The following is a 19,155-nucleotide window of genomic DNA, read 5'->3' as shown; positions in this document are numbered from 1 at the left end:
TGAAAAAGTCCATCCCCTAAATCTGTTCAACAGACTACTATATACATTTTCTAAGTGTTCAAGTCTGATTTCTCCTTATAATCACTATTTTCATGCAGGGTAATGTCTGAGTAGGGTGAATAATATATTCCATTGGCTTGATTCCTGTAACATTCTTTGGCATCTGATGTTCAATAGTTCTCTAAACATTGCTAACTTTCGATTGACTTTCCTTAATGCACTCTCTGGTGTGTGCTCCAATGTATACTAAAATGAAGGCCTCTCCACATTCACGATGCTCCAAGGGTATGAGTCTAGTATGCATTATGACATATGGAGTAAAAACTGAATTCCAGTTACAGGCTTGACCATGTTATTTACATCTCATACTTTCACTCCTGTATGAAAACAATGATGTGAAGAAAGTTGGGAGTCCCACTGAGAGGTCAGACACATTCTTAGTATTTGTACACTAACTCTCCTATTTAAAATCTCTCATATGGAGTGAGGAGGGAGCAGTCCTTAGGCAATCTCACTTTCATTACATCCATAATCTTCTCTGCAGGATGAATTCTGTGATGTGCATTAAGAGTTGTGTACCTACTAGAGGTTTGGCCACATTATTCATCTGGTGTCTTTCCAGTATGAATTCTCTGTTTAGAAGGCATGCATGCTGGACAAAGGCCTTGCTACACTGGTTTTATTTGTGAGGTTATTATCTAATATGAATTCTCTCGTAGGCATGAATCCATGACCGGTCTTTAATCAACTTTGCTCACATTCTCTTTTTCTTTTGTTTTTTAAGATTTTATTTATGTATTTGACAGAGAGATGGAGAGAGAACACAAGTAGAGAGGAGGATCAGTCACAGGGAGAGAGAGAAGCACGCTGGCCACTGAGCAGAGAGCCCGATGCAGAGCTCAACCCCGGGACCCTGGGATCATGACCTGAGCTGAAGGCAGCCCCATAACCGCCTGAGCCACCCAGGTGCCCCTGTTCTTACATTCTATACACTGGCAAACCTTCTATCTAGTATGAATATTATGATGTTTAGTGAGGACTGAGTGCATGTAAAGGCCTAACAATATTCTTTTTTTTTTTTTAATTTTAAGGATTTTTTAAAAATTTATTTATTTGAGAGAGAATGAGTGAGAGAGAGCATGAGAGAGAAGGTCAGAGGGAGAGGCAGACTCCCCAAGGAGCTGGGAGCCGGATGTGGTACTCAATCCAGGAAGTCTGGGATCATGACCTGTGCTAAAGAAGTCACTCAACCAACTGAACCACCCAGGAGCCCCGCCTAACATTCTTGACTTTGGTAAGGTTTCTCTCCAGTATAAATCCTGTGATGTCGAGTAAGTGTTGAGCTGTTTATAAAGGCTTTGCCACACACTTGACATTGGTAAGTTTTCTCTCCAATATGAATTCTGTAATGTTGAGTAAGGCCTGAGTTGTGGTTAAAGGCCTTGCCACAGTCTTGATATTGGTAAGATGTCTTCCCATTATGAATTCTTTGAAGCTGACTAAGCCTTGAGCACCAGTTAGAGGCCTTGCCACATTTTTGGAATTTATAGGGTTACGCTCTAGTAGGAGTTCTGTTATGTTGACTGAGGTGTGAGTTCACCTTAAAGGCCTTGCCACATCCCTGACACTGGTAAGGTTTCTCTCCAGTATAAATTCTGTGATGTTGTATAAGGTTTGAATTGTGAATAAAGGCCTTGCCACATTCTTGACATTGGTAAGGTTTCTCTCCATTATAAATTTTGTGATGTTTAGTAAGTTGTGAAGGGATGGCATAGGCCTTACCACATTTTTGACATTGGTAAGGTTTCTCTCCAGTATGAGTTCTGTGATGTTGAATAAGGGATGACCTCCAGTTAAAGCTCCTGCCACTTTAACTGGTAAGGTTTCTCTCCATTATGACTTCTGTAATGTTCAATAAGAGTAGTGCTGTCCTTAAAGGGCTTGTCACATTCTTCACATTGGTAAGATTTTTCTCCACAATGAACTCTCTTGTGGTTAGCAAGACCTGACCTCCAGTTAAAGGCATTGCCACATTAGTGACATTGCTAAGGTTTCTCGGCACTATGAGTTTTCTGATGCCGAGAAAGATTTGAACTCCTGGTAAAGGCATTGCCACATTCCTGACATTGGTAAGGTTTCTGTCCAGTATGAATTTTGTGATGTTGTATAAGGTTTGAGTTGTGGATAAAGGCCTTGCCACATTCTTGACATTGGTAAGGTTTCTCTCCGTTATGAATTTTTTGATGTCTAGTAAGTAGCGAACAGACGGCATAGGCCTTACCACATTCATGACATTTGTAAGGTTTCTCTCCAGTATGAATTCTGTGATGTCGAAGAAGGTCTGAGCTCCGGTTAAAGCTCTTGTCACATTTGTGACATTGGTAAGGTTTCTCTCCAGTATGACTTCTGTGATGTTCAATAAGAGTTGGGCTGTCCTTAAAGGACTTGCCACATTCTTCACATTGGTAAGATTTTTCTCCACAATGAACTCTCTTATGGTTAGCAAGACCTGACCTCCAGTTAAAGGCATTGCCACATTCCTGACATTGGTAAGGTTTCTCTTCACTATGAGTTTTCTGATGCCTAGAAAGACTTGCCCTTCTGGTAAAGGCATTGCCACATTCCTGACATTGGTAAGGTTTCTGTCCAGTATGAATTTTGTGATGCTGAGAAAGATCTGACCTCCTAGTAAAGGCCTTGCCACATTCCTGACATTGGAAAGGTTTCTGTCCAGTATGAATTTTGTGATGCTGAGAAAGATCTGACCTCCTGGTAAAGGCCTTGCCACATTCCTGACATTGGTAAGGTTTCTGTCCTGTATGAATTCTGTGATGTTGTATAAGGTTTGAGTTGCGAATAAAGGCCTTGCCACATTCTTGACATTGGTAAGGTTTCTCTCCAGTATGAATTCTGTGATGTCGAGTAAGGGTTGAGCTGTGGTTAAACCTCTTGCCACATTGTTGACACTGGTAAGGTTTATCTCCACTATGAATTCGCTGATGTTGAATAAGTTTTGAGCATGATGTAAAGGCTTTGGCACATTCATTACAGTTGTAATTTTTCCCTTCAATATCAATTTGGTGCTGTCTATTAAGACTTGAGTGATTGTTAAAAGTCTTGCCACATTCTTGACATTTGCAGGGTTTTTCTCCAGAATAGATCTGCGAATGTCCATTTAGAGATGAACAGTCCTTAGCGCTTTGACCACCTTCTTCGCATTTGTATACTTTTTCTCCAGTATGCATTCGCTGATGTTGAGATAGTGTTGAGTGGCAGTCAAAGGATTTACCACATTCCTTAAAGATGTAAGTTTCCTCTCCCTGAGGAATTATCTCATTGATGTTTAGGCTGGATGACTGACTAAACATGGTCCCTGGTTTATTAGATGTGAATGGGCTTTTTCCCTCATGAATTTTCTGATGATCAGCAACACTGGAGGACTGGTTATGAGCTTTCCCACATTCATTATTTTTATGAAGACTGTCTCCCAAATGGTGACCATTATGTATACTGAAGTTAGAGCATGGTTTAAAGCCTTCCCCACATTTATCACATTCATAATGGTTCTCTGCAAACCTAGCAATGACACATCTATGAACACAGGAGCCCTGTTTCAGTATTTCCTCAGATTCAGTGCATTGAGTAATTCTGTCTCCAATGAAAAGCCTCTGGTCATACTGTAGGGTCGACTCCTCAGTGAAGTTCCTCTCATATGCATCCCACTGAGGATTTTGTTCTTCATTTCTAAATCTCTGATTTAAAGTCAGACAAATCCTATTTTCCAAATGGCTCAAATCATTACTCTCAGCATGGACTAGGTTACTTTCCAGATGTTCCAAGTGGTCTGTTGACAAATCGCTATGGTTGACTATCTGATTGGAGGTTGTGCTGACAGAAACACACTGCTCTGTAGAAATAGTTGACTTAAAAAGGGAGGTTTTCTGCAGCGGTTTATATCCTTCACCATTTAGGGCAGTGACATTCTCATTAAGGGCCATTTCCTTGGTTTGGGTGTATTGTCCAGGATTTCTTTGAGGCACTTCCCTCTCCCCATCATTGTCCCAGTCTGTGCATAAGTATAAAATCTCAACAGCACTATCTTTGTATCTGTGCGTTGACCCATTCTGGAAAAAACGTTCTATGCTACACTCCAGCAGGAAACTCTGGGTCTCATGTGAAGATACAGCTGAAAGATACCAAATAAAAGTAAAACTATTGCACTTACTACATTCTGAAGAATATACTGAAGACTTCTAATAGAGAAGCATCAAGTCACTCAGACAAAGTTAGAAAGATGGCTGACAAGGAGTCATCAGGACCACATTTCCTCATAAAAACGTAATATGGTACACAACATATTGACCATATATCCTAAGAGATAATTCTGTGATATGGTCTCAGTGTAGCAGAAATCTCTTTCCTGTATCTCTAACAATTACAAAAAGGATATGAGCTCAAACTTAGCAGATGAATGGAGGATATGGAAACAGAAAACTGAACTGAATCAAACAAGAGTACAGTAAAAAAGGAACGTATCGGGGCACCTGGGTGGCTCAGTGGGTTAAGCCGCTGCTTTCGGCTTGGGTCATGATCCCAGGGTCCTGGGATCGAGCCCCACATTGGGCTCTCTGCTCAGCAGGGAGCCTGCTTCCTTCTCTTTCTCTCTCTGCCTGCCTCTCTGCCTGCTTCTGATCTCTCTCTGTCAAATAAATAAATAAAATCTTAAAAAAAAAAAAAAAAAAAAAAAGGAACGTATCAAGAACAGGAAGAGTTGTTTGGCAGAAAAGATCAACAACACTGACAGTCCATGAATTAAATAAAGAATAACAGAAAAAAGACTGACTATAATGACAAGTAAAGAAGTGAAAGCTGACAAAGTATAACTGACTGTAGGAATAAAATTGTAAGAGGCAACAATATTTGAGGGGGGAATCACATGATTTTGGGTGGGAGCTACAGAGAGAGGGAATCACATGCAGGCATCACACTGAATACACAGTGACTTGAACCTGTATCCCAGGACCCTGAGATCAAGATCTGAGCAGAAATCAAGAGTCAGTACTTCTCCATGTGAGGCACCAAGCACCCAATTATTTTTTAACTCTTATCTCTGTGGTAACATTCTCACTGTTGTTTTTTTACTCCTCCAGTATCCTTATGATTGCAATCTTAAATTCTCCATCAAGCTTCTTACTACTGTTTCCATTTTATCTCTGACCTTGCTCTTATCTGCTGGTTTTCCTTGGGATAAATTCTTTCATCTTGGCATTTCTCTAAGTCTCTACTTGCCTCTGTCCATTAGAAAAGTCAGTGATGTGTCCTGTTGTATCCTTCAGACCAGTGGTCTGCAGAGTCTCTCCTTGCCTGCTATGGGCAGTGTTTGGTCCCTGGCCTGAATGTTGCCAGTTTGAACTAGGTGAGCTCTGCTCCAATTGTGAAAGGAGACCTGACATCAACTCTACTAGGACTGCAGCCCTGCAGAATCCCTGCTCAGGAGACTGAGATGTGGACAGGGGATGACCTTGCTTAGCCTGAGGCAAGCCTCACTGAGAAGCTTAGTCTCCTCAGATCACAGGGGGTGAGGGCTGGTGCAAGCAAGACAGACAGCCAGCGTCCTCACTGAGTGGGGCTCAGTCTTCATACTACAGGACAGGAGAGGGCGCTCATGTTTTGGAAGCCACATGTCACTGAATGTTTCCTCTCAGGAATGTGCTCCTAGACTACTGAATACTCTCCCCACTGTGAACCCCAGGTGTTCTTCAGATGACTGTTTCCACAACTGGTGCCCCCAGGTTGTTTGCCAGCCTTCTCTCCAGGATCACCCAGGTGTCTTCTTGATTCTATCCCATCCAAACTTGCTGACCATTAAACCTCCAGGTTTTAAGATGTGCTGGTTCCAAGAACTCATAAAATTCAGCCCTTCTCCCTCTCCAAGCCAATGGCTTTGGGAAACCTCCTTAGGCATCCCCTGAGTGCTCCTCTGTCATGACACTGACCACACAACGGGGGCTCCCTGCCCTCTACAATGCTATACTCCTTTCCTCCCTAAACCATGTCTCCACACTATCTCCATCTTCATGTGGCCTCTTTTCTATTATTACTTGAGGAGTTTCTCCTGTCACTCTTCAGCCCAATGTCTGGGGAACTTAGGATGACTTGACTTTTCCCTAGTGGTGCTCATCACAGGACAAATGAGTCTAGGACCCTCCTACGCCACTGCCATTTCTTCTCCTAGAAATTAGGAGAATTAATTATTTTAATTCTGTTAAAACTCATATGGATTTTATAAAGCTGGTACACAAACCAACACATTAAAAATTAGTTTTGTTTCTACACAACAAAGAACAATTCCCAAAACAGAGACATCATACATTTATAGCAAACCCCCCAATAAATGCTTCCAATTTAACATAAGGGTAGAGGTCAAACCAGAAACAATGAAAAGTGCAATATACTCTGCAGGAATCCTAGTTACCTAACCTATAGTTAGGTTTCCTAGGAAACCTTATCTGCTGGTTTTCCTTGGGATAAATTCTTTCATCTTGGCATTTCCTAGGAAACCTAACTATATTCTTTCACTGGAATAATTGAAACACAATAAATCTTGAAATGGTCTACACAAAATGCAATCTCTACCAAAACTCCAATGCTATTTTTGCACAAAGCTCAAAATCCATCCTAAATTTACGTGGATGTCATGGGATAACCCATACCCAACATAATCTGTAAAGTGAAGAGAATATATCCTTATTTATGGCATACAAGGCACAGATATCAAACTAATGTCCTACAGACATGATGTCCAGAGTAGAATAATGGAGGAGTCTGGCTGAGCTAGATTTGCATGTTACCAATGTTAATGTAAATGACAATGAACTCAAAAAGATCCTGTTATAATTTATAGTCTGATTTGGATGTTTGGGTGGCGTCTGAGCTTCTACTTTTTGCACATGTGCCACTGATCAACAATGCATGCTCCGCTCAAAATTCCAGTACTGAATCACAATAGTTTCAAAGGTTCCTAAAAAGGGGTGCAGAGCATACAGGTGAGTATGGAGTCCTTCGCTTCCCTTCACTCTTTATTCAAGCCAACCCAATCCTGCATAACAAACTTAACCCAATCACACTTCTCTGGACCTCCTCTTATTTTTCTTTCTTCAATTTCCCCTACCACCATATTTATGGAAATAGCTCGCTCCTTCACAAGAAATGCAGGTGCAAATTGCTTCTGTGTGCAACACTGGGTTTTGTACCTTGGACCTCACTGCATCCATGGCCTTTATCAATTTCAAGTTTCCCCTGCATTTTTACTAATACCCATGGTCAGGCTACAGGAACACTTCTTTGAACCTAGGCTTCCCTCTGAAAACCGAATTTGCCTAAAATAAGCAGCTTTACAACCTGGTTGCACTTTATGGTCTTCCCCAAAAAATCCACTTTCAAAGAAAAGCCTTCCTGATGCTCCTCAGTGGTGAGAGGAGAGAGACCAAATTCAAGGAAATGGAGTTAAGAAGCTCTCACAGAAATGATTGTTCTTCCATGGACAGACTGACCTGCTCTTCCTGGGCTGCTTGTGAGGACCACAGGCTCTTCTTGGTCTTCTAGTTCCCTTCTTTGCTCTGCTGGGCACATGCTTCTCTTTCCCTGTCCCTTCTCTTCTACATTAAGGAACGTTTATCTCCACTGTGATACAGATCAGTTTGTTTTCCTAGGACTTTATCCTATTGTGAGTACTTAGAATTAGCCTCTTTGGAAGAGTAGGTTTAGTTTCTTTACCTGCAACTTCCTAAGACAATACAGTAATCTACACATGTATATGCTTCTTGATATCCATCTTGATTTCCTTTCTATTAATATAAACATTAAAATGTCCCATTATAGTAGGTGTACAACATGGGGATTCAACAACACTATAGGTGATACTATACTCACCAATAGTAGCTAACTACAATCTAGCACCATCAAATGCTATGGGAAAACCATTGGAGGAGGTCCCTGCATTCTTTTCACCCCACGGAAGCCTGTACTTCCCAATCCCACTTCCTCGTGTTGCCCATCATCCTTCTCCATTCCACACTGGTAACATTCAGGCTATACATTGTATTTGTGTCTCTTTCAGAAGGTGTTATGTGATGTGAACTAAGTGACATACAAATACTGTACGTATTCACTTATGTGTACAACCAAAACAACAACTTAAATGAACAAGAAACAGACCTATGAATGTCTATTTTGTTTTGAATAAAGTACACGGATAATATTAATAAATATAAAAATTCCAAGATGATGGAGTGCCTGGGTGGCTCAGTGGGTTAAAGCCTCTGCCTTCGTCTCAGGTCATGATCCCAGGGTCCTGGGATCGAACCCAACTTCGGGATCTCTGCTCTGCAGGGATCCTGCTTCCTCCTTTCTCTCTCTGCCTGTTTCTCTGCCTACTTGTGACCTGTCTGTCAAATAAATAAATAAAATCTTTAAAAATAAATAAATAAATCCATCTAAAAAAAAATTCCAAGATGACACACATTCTATACTGTAACCCATTGGTCTGTAACAGTGTTCCAATACTGGCAGAAGACCAGAGGTTCCCAGGTTGAAATTCAAGTGTCTTATGGCTCATGACACAGCAAACATCATAAACATCGGGACGCCTGAGTGGCTCAGTTGGTTAAGCAGCTGCCTTCAGCTCAGGTCATGATCCCAGCGTCCTGGGATCGAGTCCCACATCGGGCTCCTTGCTCCGCAGGGAGCCTGCTTCTCCCTCTGACTCTGCCTTCCACTCTGTCTGCCTATGCTCGCTCTCGCTCGCTCTCTCTCTGACAAATAAATAAATTAAAAAAATCTTAAAAAAAAAAAAAAAAACATCATAAACATCTTCATCACACTAATTCCACTGGCCAACCGCCCACCCCCAACTCATACAGGGACACACTGTACATGCAGTGGGTTTGTGTTAAAGACTCTGAGCATAGGAAACCCCAGTATCTTCAAGGAACATCTAGCATATATGCCCGATCCTTGGCCATGAAAATAGCCCATCTGTTTTCCTGTACAATAAACTCACCTGTCCTCGACCCAAGATCAAGATGCTATCATATACTACCAAGCTTTCTTATTAACAAATACGAGTGGAATGACAATTATAACTAAAACGTTAATCAAGGAAACGCTCATGCAGATCACAGGTCACCACATGACTTCAAGGAAGAGTGACAATACTGTATAAAGCACATGTGTGATTTGTCTCAGATAGCCACCACAGTACAGATACATTTTCCATTATGATCTCTTGCTGCTCACATGGTGCTGCTGCACAGTCACATGCAGGGTAAATCCCAAAGTCAATGTACCTGGAAGGTCTGACTTTAAAAATATTCCAACCATTGGCCATAGGGCCAACTGTGAAGGTCTGGAAGATACCCAAGATGCACACTGTAACACCAAAGGCACATCCCTGGAAACTCTGTGAACTTAACAAAGTAGCATTCATCCAATGTCATGGTAGAAATCTTTCAACCAAAAGCTGTCAGTGTGGGTGGGAGTCCATTACAGACCAATGTCCACTGATTGCCTATTCCCCTGTTTAGATGAACCTACCTGGCTAAGGGGAATTGTCAGCACCTGTGACTGACTTGGGTGTCCAGCCAATGCTCTGAACTAGGGCATTCTCTGTTCTTTGTCTGGGTAGCTATGCATGTTCTAAGTCACTTCACATGGCTGACCCTATCCTCCATTCCTGCACCATTAGACACCTGAACAGAGACCCTAGACAACCTCAGAGCCTCTCTTACAGGCTTCTTGGGAGAAAACCAAGCCAGCAGCACTGACCAAGCATTTAACATAACCTCTTGCTCTGCATGAGCAGGAAGCCTCATCAGTGAATCTGGCCAGCCTCAGAGCCCAGTCTGCAGTCCTTGCCCTGCAACAGAGAATGGCCTTCAGTCCTGCCACATGTTCAGCATCACCTGTGTATCTCACTACATTAACCATGGGCTACTACCTTTCCTGAAGAAACCATCTATGAATGTTTCCCCAGATATAGGGTTGCAAGGTCTAGTCCCCAGATAGTCACCTGAGACTGGGTAAGAAAGGAAAAGTGGTGGGTTGCACCCCAGAGCAACTGACATGGTAATAGAAGGCTGGGCAAGGGCTCCACATTTAAAGTGTTCCCAGTGATTCTGACCAGACAAAATTTGACAACCTCTGCAGGAACTAAGTCAGAACACACACCTGGCTGGTTCTCACTGGTATTGTTTGGCAACCTTCTTCATATTCAACATCTACTCTGTCATGTGACATCTTTAAGATATGCCCACCATGTTTAAATCAACTAATACCCCCTCTCCACACACTCCATGCATCTGGGCCTCAAAGAGTACAGTTATCTCTGTCATCCAATAGCAACTGGTCCTCGGGACATCAGGGAATACATTACATCATGAGAAAAGCATCGGATGTCCTAGACAGCTGCATTTCCCAGAAAGGCATCTCTGTCCCACTTGTTCATCCTGACTAATTTCCTTAGGCCTTGCAGTGACCAAAGGGACCTCTCTACCATATTTCAAGACTTTGCCATATTTCATTTCTACAGCACTTACCTTCCTCTCAAATTGTCGCAACATCATGTTTTATCTGTCCTCACAACTTCCAGTGCCAAGTGCCTGAACTAATTCTGTGGCCCAGTGATGGATTTTTGCTTCTCTTCTAGTGCAGTGGTGACAAAATTGTATTTAAAACATACATAGGCCTCACATGATCCTGTTATCAACCATTTACAGTGGCATTAGAAAACTTCAAGCTACCCCTAAGGCTAAGCAAGGGCCTGCCTGGCTTAGGTGGGAGGGGGAGTGGAATGACAATGAGGTTTCCAGAACACAGGGGGGAAAGTCAGCTGTGATGCCTCCATCACTGAAATAGAGATGGGACAGAAGAACTGGACAGGATTTGGGAATAAAGAAAACACAATTTTTCTTTCTAAACTCAGAGTCAGTAGTGTAGTCTTGGATGGGGTCCTCTCCACAGATGAAGAATGTAGGCCAACGTTTCAGCCTAGATCTGTTTCATCTCTTCCATTGGGCTGCTCCATCACTCCTAACAAAACACTGTCTTCTGTTTAAGTTAGAACATCTACTCAGCACCCAGCCCTATCCCATCTTTGTTTCCTTCAAGTAAGTGTTAAAAACAAAACAAAACAAAACAGGACTTGTGAAATCTCCATGTTTTCACCTAATCAAATGCTGACACTGAAGTGACCAACATGGATGACATCACTTCCTAGAAGGGAAAAGAAGAGTAACTAAGGAACTCTTACTTTTCCAACTGCAAAGGCAAGAATGAAGTCTATCAATTTAACTACATGGAATTTATAATGCTCCCTGGAGAATTACTCTCACATTTAAATTAAATTTAGAATACCATGTCACTCCATGGAAACTCTTGTTAAAATCTCTATTGAGGTAGCTAAGTAACAGGTTGACACAGGAATAAGGAAAACAGAGTAGATCCTACAGGAATAAACCCAGTTATGTAAGAGACAATTTGCATGAGGAGATTCTCAAACTAAGATACACCAGATGAAGGAAGCATAAATTCAATACAATACAGAGAAGAAAACTATTTCTATTATAAATCTAGAACCTCTTTGCTTGCTAGGAAATCATCACTTTTCAAACTTGAAAATGACCTGGTTTGATCCAAGATTCCTTTTCCTTCTGAAGAGATAGGTACACACACATATGCATGTACATGTGCTTCTTCCTACTTAGTTCTGGGACTTCAAAATCTGTCTTTAGCTTAATATGGCACATTGAAGGGACGCCTGGGTGGCTCAGTGGGTTAAAGCCTCTGCTTTCAGCTCAGGTCATGATCCCAGGGTCCTGGGATTGAGCCCCACATCGGGCTCTCTGCTCAGCAGGGAGCCTGCTTCCTCCTCTCTCTCAGCCTCTCTGCCTACTTGTGATCTCTGTCTGTCAAGTAAATAGGTAAAATCTTAAATATATATATATATATGACACATTGCATTCTGTGCAGATCAAAACCCTAAATCTCTGCTTGTGTTCTCTATCCTCACAAAACAACAGGAGAAATATATAGGGTAACATTTGATCGATAGTCCTTGAGAATTGTGTAGCTATGGCTTATCATTATATTTGTAGTGACTTTGTTCAATTAGTGATCATTGGGGAGAACCCGTGGGTCTTAGATGGTGAGCCATGGTTCAGGACAAGAGAAAGAAACTAACATTTACAAAAATCATTCCCAACAATCCTTATCAAAATCTTAGCAATAAAAAGAAATCTTATAATTTTGAAATAGAGAAATACACTCAAAACCATTCTGTGAGATCAGCAGTACCCTGTATCAAAGCAGTATAAACAAAAGATAAAAGGCTAGTTTATCTGATGAAATTTCTGCTACTCTGGCTTTCTTTGGACATCCATATACAAGTACAAAAGAGAGTCAAGAGGAAAAATGAATCACACTGAAAATAATTTTCCCTCTCTAAAGATTCATCTGCCCCTGAATCCTTTCAGGTCTGCTAACAAATACAGTTAACCATTGAATAATATGCTTTTCATCAACAGTGGTCCACTTAGACACAGAGAAGTTTGCTTGATAAATCAAGTGCACAACGGTAAATGTATTTTCACTATGATTGCCTTCATATTTTATTTCTTCAAATTACTTCCTTATAAAACTATGGTATATACAGCAGACCACATACAAAGAATGGGACGACTCATGACATTTGTAATTAACCCACCCAACACCACAGATGAAGAGAAACTTTTGAAACACAATGGCAGGGGCACCTAGATGGCTCAGTGGGTTAAGCCTCTGCCTTTGGCTCAGGTCATGTTCTCAGGGTCCTGGGATTGAGCCCCCCACATCCAGCTCTCTGCTCAGCAAGGAGCCTGCTTCTCCCTCTCTACCTGCCTCTTTGCCTACTTATAACCTCTCTCTGTCAAATAAATAAATAAACAAACAAACAAACAAATGAATCTAAAAAGAAACACAATGGCAAATCCACTTCATCTTGTGCAAGAGCTCCTAGAATATCACTAGGAGGACTCTCAGCAGTCCGAAGAGCAATGGGGCCTGGCATAACGTACTCAGGTACTCAAAGATTGAAAAATAGCCACCAACAATACGTTACCGAGCAAAATTATTTCCCACGGAGGCAGAAACGAGGACACTCCCACGTAAAAACCCCTCTAATCTTACCAGTAGATCTATCCCACCAGAACTATTAAGGAAGTCTTTCTAGATGAAATAAAAGGATTCTACCCAGAAACTGCAACCACACGAGAACACAGAGCTCTCGGCTGAACGTAAATACGTAGACAATTACACAAACGTGCTGTGTTCAAATGAGATAACAGTCACATTTATTTCTGCTACAGAGTTTGCTTTTGGGGAAAAAAAAAAAGAATAAAAATCACAAATGTGGGTAATAAAGGATCCAACATAAAAGGATCTGTGATGTCGGTAACAAAGTCAGGAGGGTGTGCAGGTGTGGAGACAGGAAGAAGAATTTTCTATTTCTATTTAGAAATAGAAATTTTCTATTTCTATTTCTGTTATAGGGGTGCCTGGGTGGCTCAGTCAGTTGAGCCTCTGCCTTCAGTTCAGTTCAGGATCTCAGGGTCCTGGGATCAAGACCCACCCCGGGCTCTCTGCTCAGCGGGGAGCCTGCTTTCCTCTCTCTCCCTGCCTACTTGTGATCTATCTGTCAAATAAATAAATAAAATATTTTTAAAATAAAAAAAATATATAAAAGGTTCATTTTACAGCTAAGTTGTTTTAATGAATCTCTAAGGTTACCACAATGAAAGTACTCATAGAAAATGCATAACTCAATGACAAAGGTACCAATACATATCATGGGTATTAATCTTACAATTAATTAGATAAAGTATATCTTTTGTATTTCATACCAAAACAGAAGTATATACAGAAGTATTAAATGTTGAAAATTACTCTGAATTCAATAAAAGTATTTCTCTCATGCAGAGAATAAAAATTCACCCACAAATACATGATGAAATCAATTCCATGTGGATGACAACTCACCTAGATATGGAACAACATTCACTGACCACTCACCAAGGAGACAGAAAGTAGGGGTGACACAGTATATATGTGTAAGATACAAACACAAGACAAAAACACACAGAATTTTCTAGCAAAAAGCATAAAGCTCATTCTTTTTTGAGTCATACTCACATGGTCTTGAAATATGCTGAAATATACTGAGCTGAAAATTCTCTTCCTCTAACAACCTGCACAGATAAAACCCAAGCACACCTAGCTACTGTCGCGAATGAGCCAGACAAGGAAACACATTCTTAGGAAATTACCAAGAGTAAGAGAGTAAAAGAGTAAGAGAAAACTCAACCCATGAAATTCTAAATAAAACACTGATGTATAACAGAGAAGGAAAACTTCTATATTACCATAATTTTGAACTGTGTCCACGTACCCATGAAAATCAAGCAATTGAGTAGCATGTCTTCATGGACTATAATATTGTGAAGAATCCTCATTAAAGTAAATCATAAAGAGGTGTAAATGAGAATTTTATGAACACTTAAAAAGCTTGAAAGACGTGCAATATGGTTTTAATATATTCGTCCTCCTCTGCAGAATGTAACGCTATAGTCCATTCCGTTACGACAGAGGAAACAAACAGCATCTTCATTTCTGAATAAATAAACATCATAGATGGTGAAAATATGCTGAGACACACTGTATATTATATTAATATTTGGAGCTAAATTCTGATGCATTCTGAGGAAAGAAGAAGAAAAAGCTCATGATTAATTTCCCATAAAGCAACACTGAATTACTGAACACAAGGATTTTTCCACACATGGAGGTTTAGGGTACCTGGGGGCTCAGTCAGTAAAGCATCTTCCTTCCATTCAGGTCATGATCTCAGGGTTCTGGGAGCCCAGTGGGCTCCCAGCTTAGCAGGGACTTTGCATCTCCCTCTCCTTTTTGCTTTTCCCCTCCATACTCATTCTCTCTCTCTGTCTCGAAGAAATAAAAATTTTAATCAAACTATATGGGAGTGGGGCGCCTGGGTGGCTCAGTGGGTTAAAGCCTCTGCCTTCAGCTCAGGTCATGATCCCAGGGTCCTGGGATTGAGCCCCGCATCTGGGCTCTCTGCTCAGCAGGGAGCCTGCTTCCCTTCCTCTCTCTGCCTACCTCTCTGCCTACTTGTGATCTCTCTCTCTGCCAAATAAATAAATAAAAATCTTAAAAAATATATATGGGAGTATTACTAATTGTCTAACTCACTTCTTTTTTTTATGATTTTATTTATTTATTTGCAAAGACAGAGGGAGAGAGAGCGAGTGAGCACAGGCAGACAGAGTGGCAGGCAAAGGCAGAGGGAGAAGCAGGCTCCCTGCCGAGCAAGGAGCCCAATGTGGGACTCGATCCCAGGATGCTGGGACCATGACCCAAGCCGAATGCAGCTGCTCAACCAACTGAGCCACCCAGGCGTCCCTCTAACTCACTTCTTATAAAGCACATGTCCATGTTGTATGAGGACATTTGATGTAAAAAATTCAAAGATAAATCTCATATAGAACTAAATAGAAAGTGAAAACATACAGGACAAAGTTACAAGAAGTTCATGGAAGAATCATACAATGATGCAATTTTTAAAAAATAAGGTAATAGATGAGAATTTCTTAAAGGCTACAAGTTCAAGTTCTAATGTGCTAGTTCCCCAATATCATTTGTTATGTCAGAATTCTAGTACACAAATAGAGACATTACAGTGTTTCACCACTTAGGAATGGAACTCATAGAGCAGAAATTTCTATACGAGGGAAAAAAAGGAAGGAAAGAAAAAGAAAAAAAGACCATTCGAAGGGAAATAAAGCAATACATTTTCTCACTTTAGGGCATTGCTTTGTTATCTGATGAAGTTATTGAAACTGAATTTTGTAAGACTAAGATTATAGCCTCCATACCTTAGAAAGCATAAGCCAGAACACGTTAAAAATCTGTCTCCAGTGTTCCGGGAATTTCCCCACCAAACCCCAGTGTGCATACAACTACCCTGACCTACTTGTCCCATAATGAAAACCGGAATGTACAAAGGCCATAGTGTACAGGTTCTCAGAAATAGGATGCCTTCCTCAGGGACCTCAAAACAATAAAAAGCTCTCAGATTTCTTTTGAAGGAGAGTCTCCTGGCTCTCCCTATGGATGTGATGGACCATCACTGGAGCTGAAGGAGAATCCCTAGAGAAATCTAAGAACTTGATCATGTTGGAGAGCAGATGTTCCTCTGGGAGAGAGAAAAAAAAAGTAACTGGGCATGTCTCCAACTAATCTTCATTCAAAGAGAGCTACTCAAACCACTGCATAAGGTCTACCTTCCTCCTTCAGACTTGGACCTCCCCTCTGTCATCTGCCTCATTCATTCCCACCTACCTGGATGGAAGCCTCCGGTCTCCTTTCTCTTCACATCCCAGAGCCGGTTGTCTTGCTCCAAAAACATGATCAGGTCTGGCTTTGACACAGTGAGACCTGTTTATGAGGAAAAAGGAAAACGACTATTGCTGCCGATTCTAACTTTCCATCAGGCTTGTGTTCAGGAGAGAAGAGATGATATTGTACAATCCTAGAAAGTGGTTTCCCAAAAACTGTTCCCCAACAGTCCCTTCAGAACACACAGGAGGTGGGGCACCTGGATGGCTCAGGGGTAAGCCTCTTCCTTCACCTTAGGTTATGATCTTAGGGTCCTGGGATTGAGCCCCACATCAGGCTCTCTGCTTGGCAGGGAGCCTGCTTTCCCCCCTTTCCCTGCCTAACTCTCTGCCTACTTGTCATCTTTCTCTGTCAAATATGTAAACAAAGTCTTAAAAAAAAAAAAAAAAAAGAACTCACAGGAGGAATTTGCAATGATCACATGATAATCAGCAGGGGAAACTTCAGTTTAAGATGTGAGCAGCAGGGGTGCCTGAGTGGCTCAGTGGTTGGGGCCTCTGCCTTCGGCTCAAGTCATGATTCCAGAGTCCTGGGATCAAGCCTCACGTCAGGCTCTCTGCTCAGCCTGCTTCCTCCTCATCTCTCTCTGCCTGCCACTCTGCCTAATTGTGATCTGTCTGTCAAATTAAAAAAAAAAAATCTTAAAAAAAAAAAGATGTGAGCACCACCATTCTATGTCACTAAAGGTTGAGAACTGCCACTCATCTACACAAGCAATGATGTTTCCTTGAGGAAGGAGAAGCTAAGGCTGAGAAAAAAAAAACATTATGAAAATTTTTCTCTCCATCTACTTATTTCCCTTTCTGCCTGAATCTGAATTCTAGTTATTACAAGAGAAATTCCCCAAAATACAGTCTTCACAGGAAGTAATAAAACCCTGAATGTGGGGCACCTGGGTGGCTCAGTGGGTTAAAGCCTCTGCCTTCAGCTCAGGTCATGATCCCAGGATCCTGGGATCGAGTCCCACATCGGGCTCTCAGCTCAGCAGGGAGCCTGCTTCCTCCTCTCTCTCTGCCTGACTCTGCCTACTTGTGATCTCTGTCAAATAAATAAATAAAATCTTAAAAAAAAAAAAAAACCCTGAGTGTGGTTAGGGAAATCTGGAAGGAGCCTTCCTCACCCAAGAAGAGGAGGTGTCCGTAGTTCTCCAACATCACATCCCTGTACAGTTGCTGCTGAGAGTGGGTCAGATGTCCCCACTCCTCCTCAGAGAATTGTATGGCCACATCCCTGAAGGTCAGCTGTCCCTGCAATAAATACCACAGTCACCAAGTGTCCACTGACACAGTTCATGTTTCCTAAGATAAAATTTGGTCAGCGGGGAGCCTGCTTCTCCTCTCTTTCTCTCTGCCTACTTGTGATCTCTGTTGTCAAATAAATAATAATAATAATAATCTTAAAAAAAAAAATAAGCACCTATGGGGCAGGGGGCTGCCTGGTTGAGAACTTTTACTCCTTTCACTCCCAGAAATCAACTCTATCCACAACAAAGCGGTGACAGCCCTCCTTATCCAGCGCAAAGTGTTGGGATGTGGGAGAAGAACCAATGGTGAAGATATTCTAGACATGTTTCTGATGTGAAATATTGGGGTTCTGTAGTAAATTATGAAGAAAGGATTGTTGAGATACCCGTGGTACAACAACTGTGGTCCTAACACAAGGAGAGGAACGTGAGCAGTGACTTTGCCCAAATTGACAGGTATTGCAGGCATGCCTGATGGCAACTATGTGGCTTGGCTTCTGGCCTGAAGAGGCCACTAAAAATTCAACCTAGAGATTCCTTATAAGAAGTTCCAGCAAAGCAGATTCTAAAAGATTTATATAATCACTCAGTTCTTACTGAGCTTGTGTAAATAATTAGGCCAAGTTTGTTAAAACTGGACTAGTTTTTCAAAATAAATTAGTCCCAATATGTCTATCTCTGGAAATGAGGGTTATTTTAGAGAATTTTTTTTTAATAACACACCTTTATGGATGTTAAATTCTAGATTTGATTGTCTTTAAAATGTTTGTTTACCTAAGGTAGACAACTCGAGGTAAACTTCAGAGAAGTTACACAATAGCTCGATTACATGATCTTGCCTAATATTCTGAAGAAATAATAACAGAACCCATTGGGAACATAGCTTAAATATTTAAACAAATGGAAAAATGAAATTGATTCCCCCAGAATTATATAACTTAACTTTCACCTTGTGTGTGGATGGAATAATGAAATTGCCTAAAAGCCAGCATACTGCACTCAATAGCATCAACTATGGACTTGTGGAGATAATGCATGACCCCATTTTATGACTGGATTGGATGATGCTTGGGGGACTCCCCTTATCTCGTGACAAGTTTTCTCCCACTTGCCAATGATCATCTGTAATCAGGATATCGTTAAGGCTGAAACACTCAAAGGGCTTCTTAATGGTTTCATTCCTTAGTCATATTTATCCTAGAAGCCACCTGAGGTGCAGTTGCAAACAGATGCTTTTAGCTAAGCATAGAACAGCCCTCCTCATAAAAAGAGCCTCAAAGCTCACTATGGCACAGTCCCTGACTGTAATGACTTCACATCAGGTCCAGATTTGTCTTAGAAGCCAAAGGCACCAATGGATGATGGGGTCTGACTTATTAAATACTGGGCTACACTTACAGATATGC

At 41.3% G+C, this 19,155-nt stretch overlaps 2 protein-coding genes across 14 annotated transcripts in view; one reads left to right on the top strand and one right to left on the bottom strand.

The window, feature by feature from the left end:
* Positions 1-17,690, bottom strand: part of LOC309852777 (KRAB domain-containing protein 5-like) — a gene marked incomplete at its 3' end in the record, with an annotated part of 579,551 nt that extends 561,861 nt beyond the window's left edge. For all 13 annotated transcript variants that reach the window (XR_014305376.1, XR_014305377.1, XR_014305378.1 and 10 more), the window contains exon 1: positions 17,627-17,690. Coding sequence is in view for 7 of the 13 variants with exons in the window: in XM_082710064.1 (XP_082566190.1) it covers positions 17,627-17,660 (34 nt within the window). The remainder of the gene's footprint in view (positions 1-17,626) is intronic.
* LOC309852752 (uncharacterized protein) overlaps positions 1-19,155 on the top strand; it is a 642,676-nt gene that overhangs the window by 538,726 nt on the left and 84,795 nt on the right. The window lies entirely within an intron of this gene.

This window comes from Mustela nivalis (genome assembly GCF_964662115.1).
Source record: "Mustela nivalis genome assembly, chromosome: 18".
NCBI classification, from domain to species: Eukaryota; Metazoa; Chordata; class Mammalia; order Carnivora; family Mustelidae; genus Mustela; species Mustela nivalis.
The sequence above is the reverse complement of the archived record's forward strand: the minus strand, read 5'-3'. Positions and strand labels throughout refer to the sequence as shown.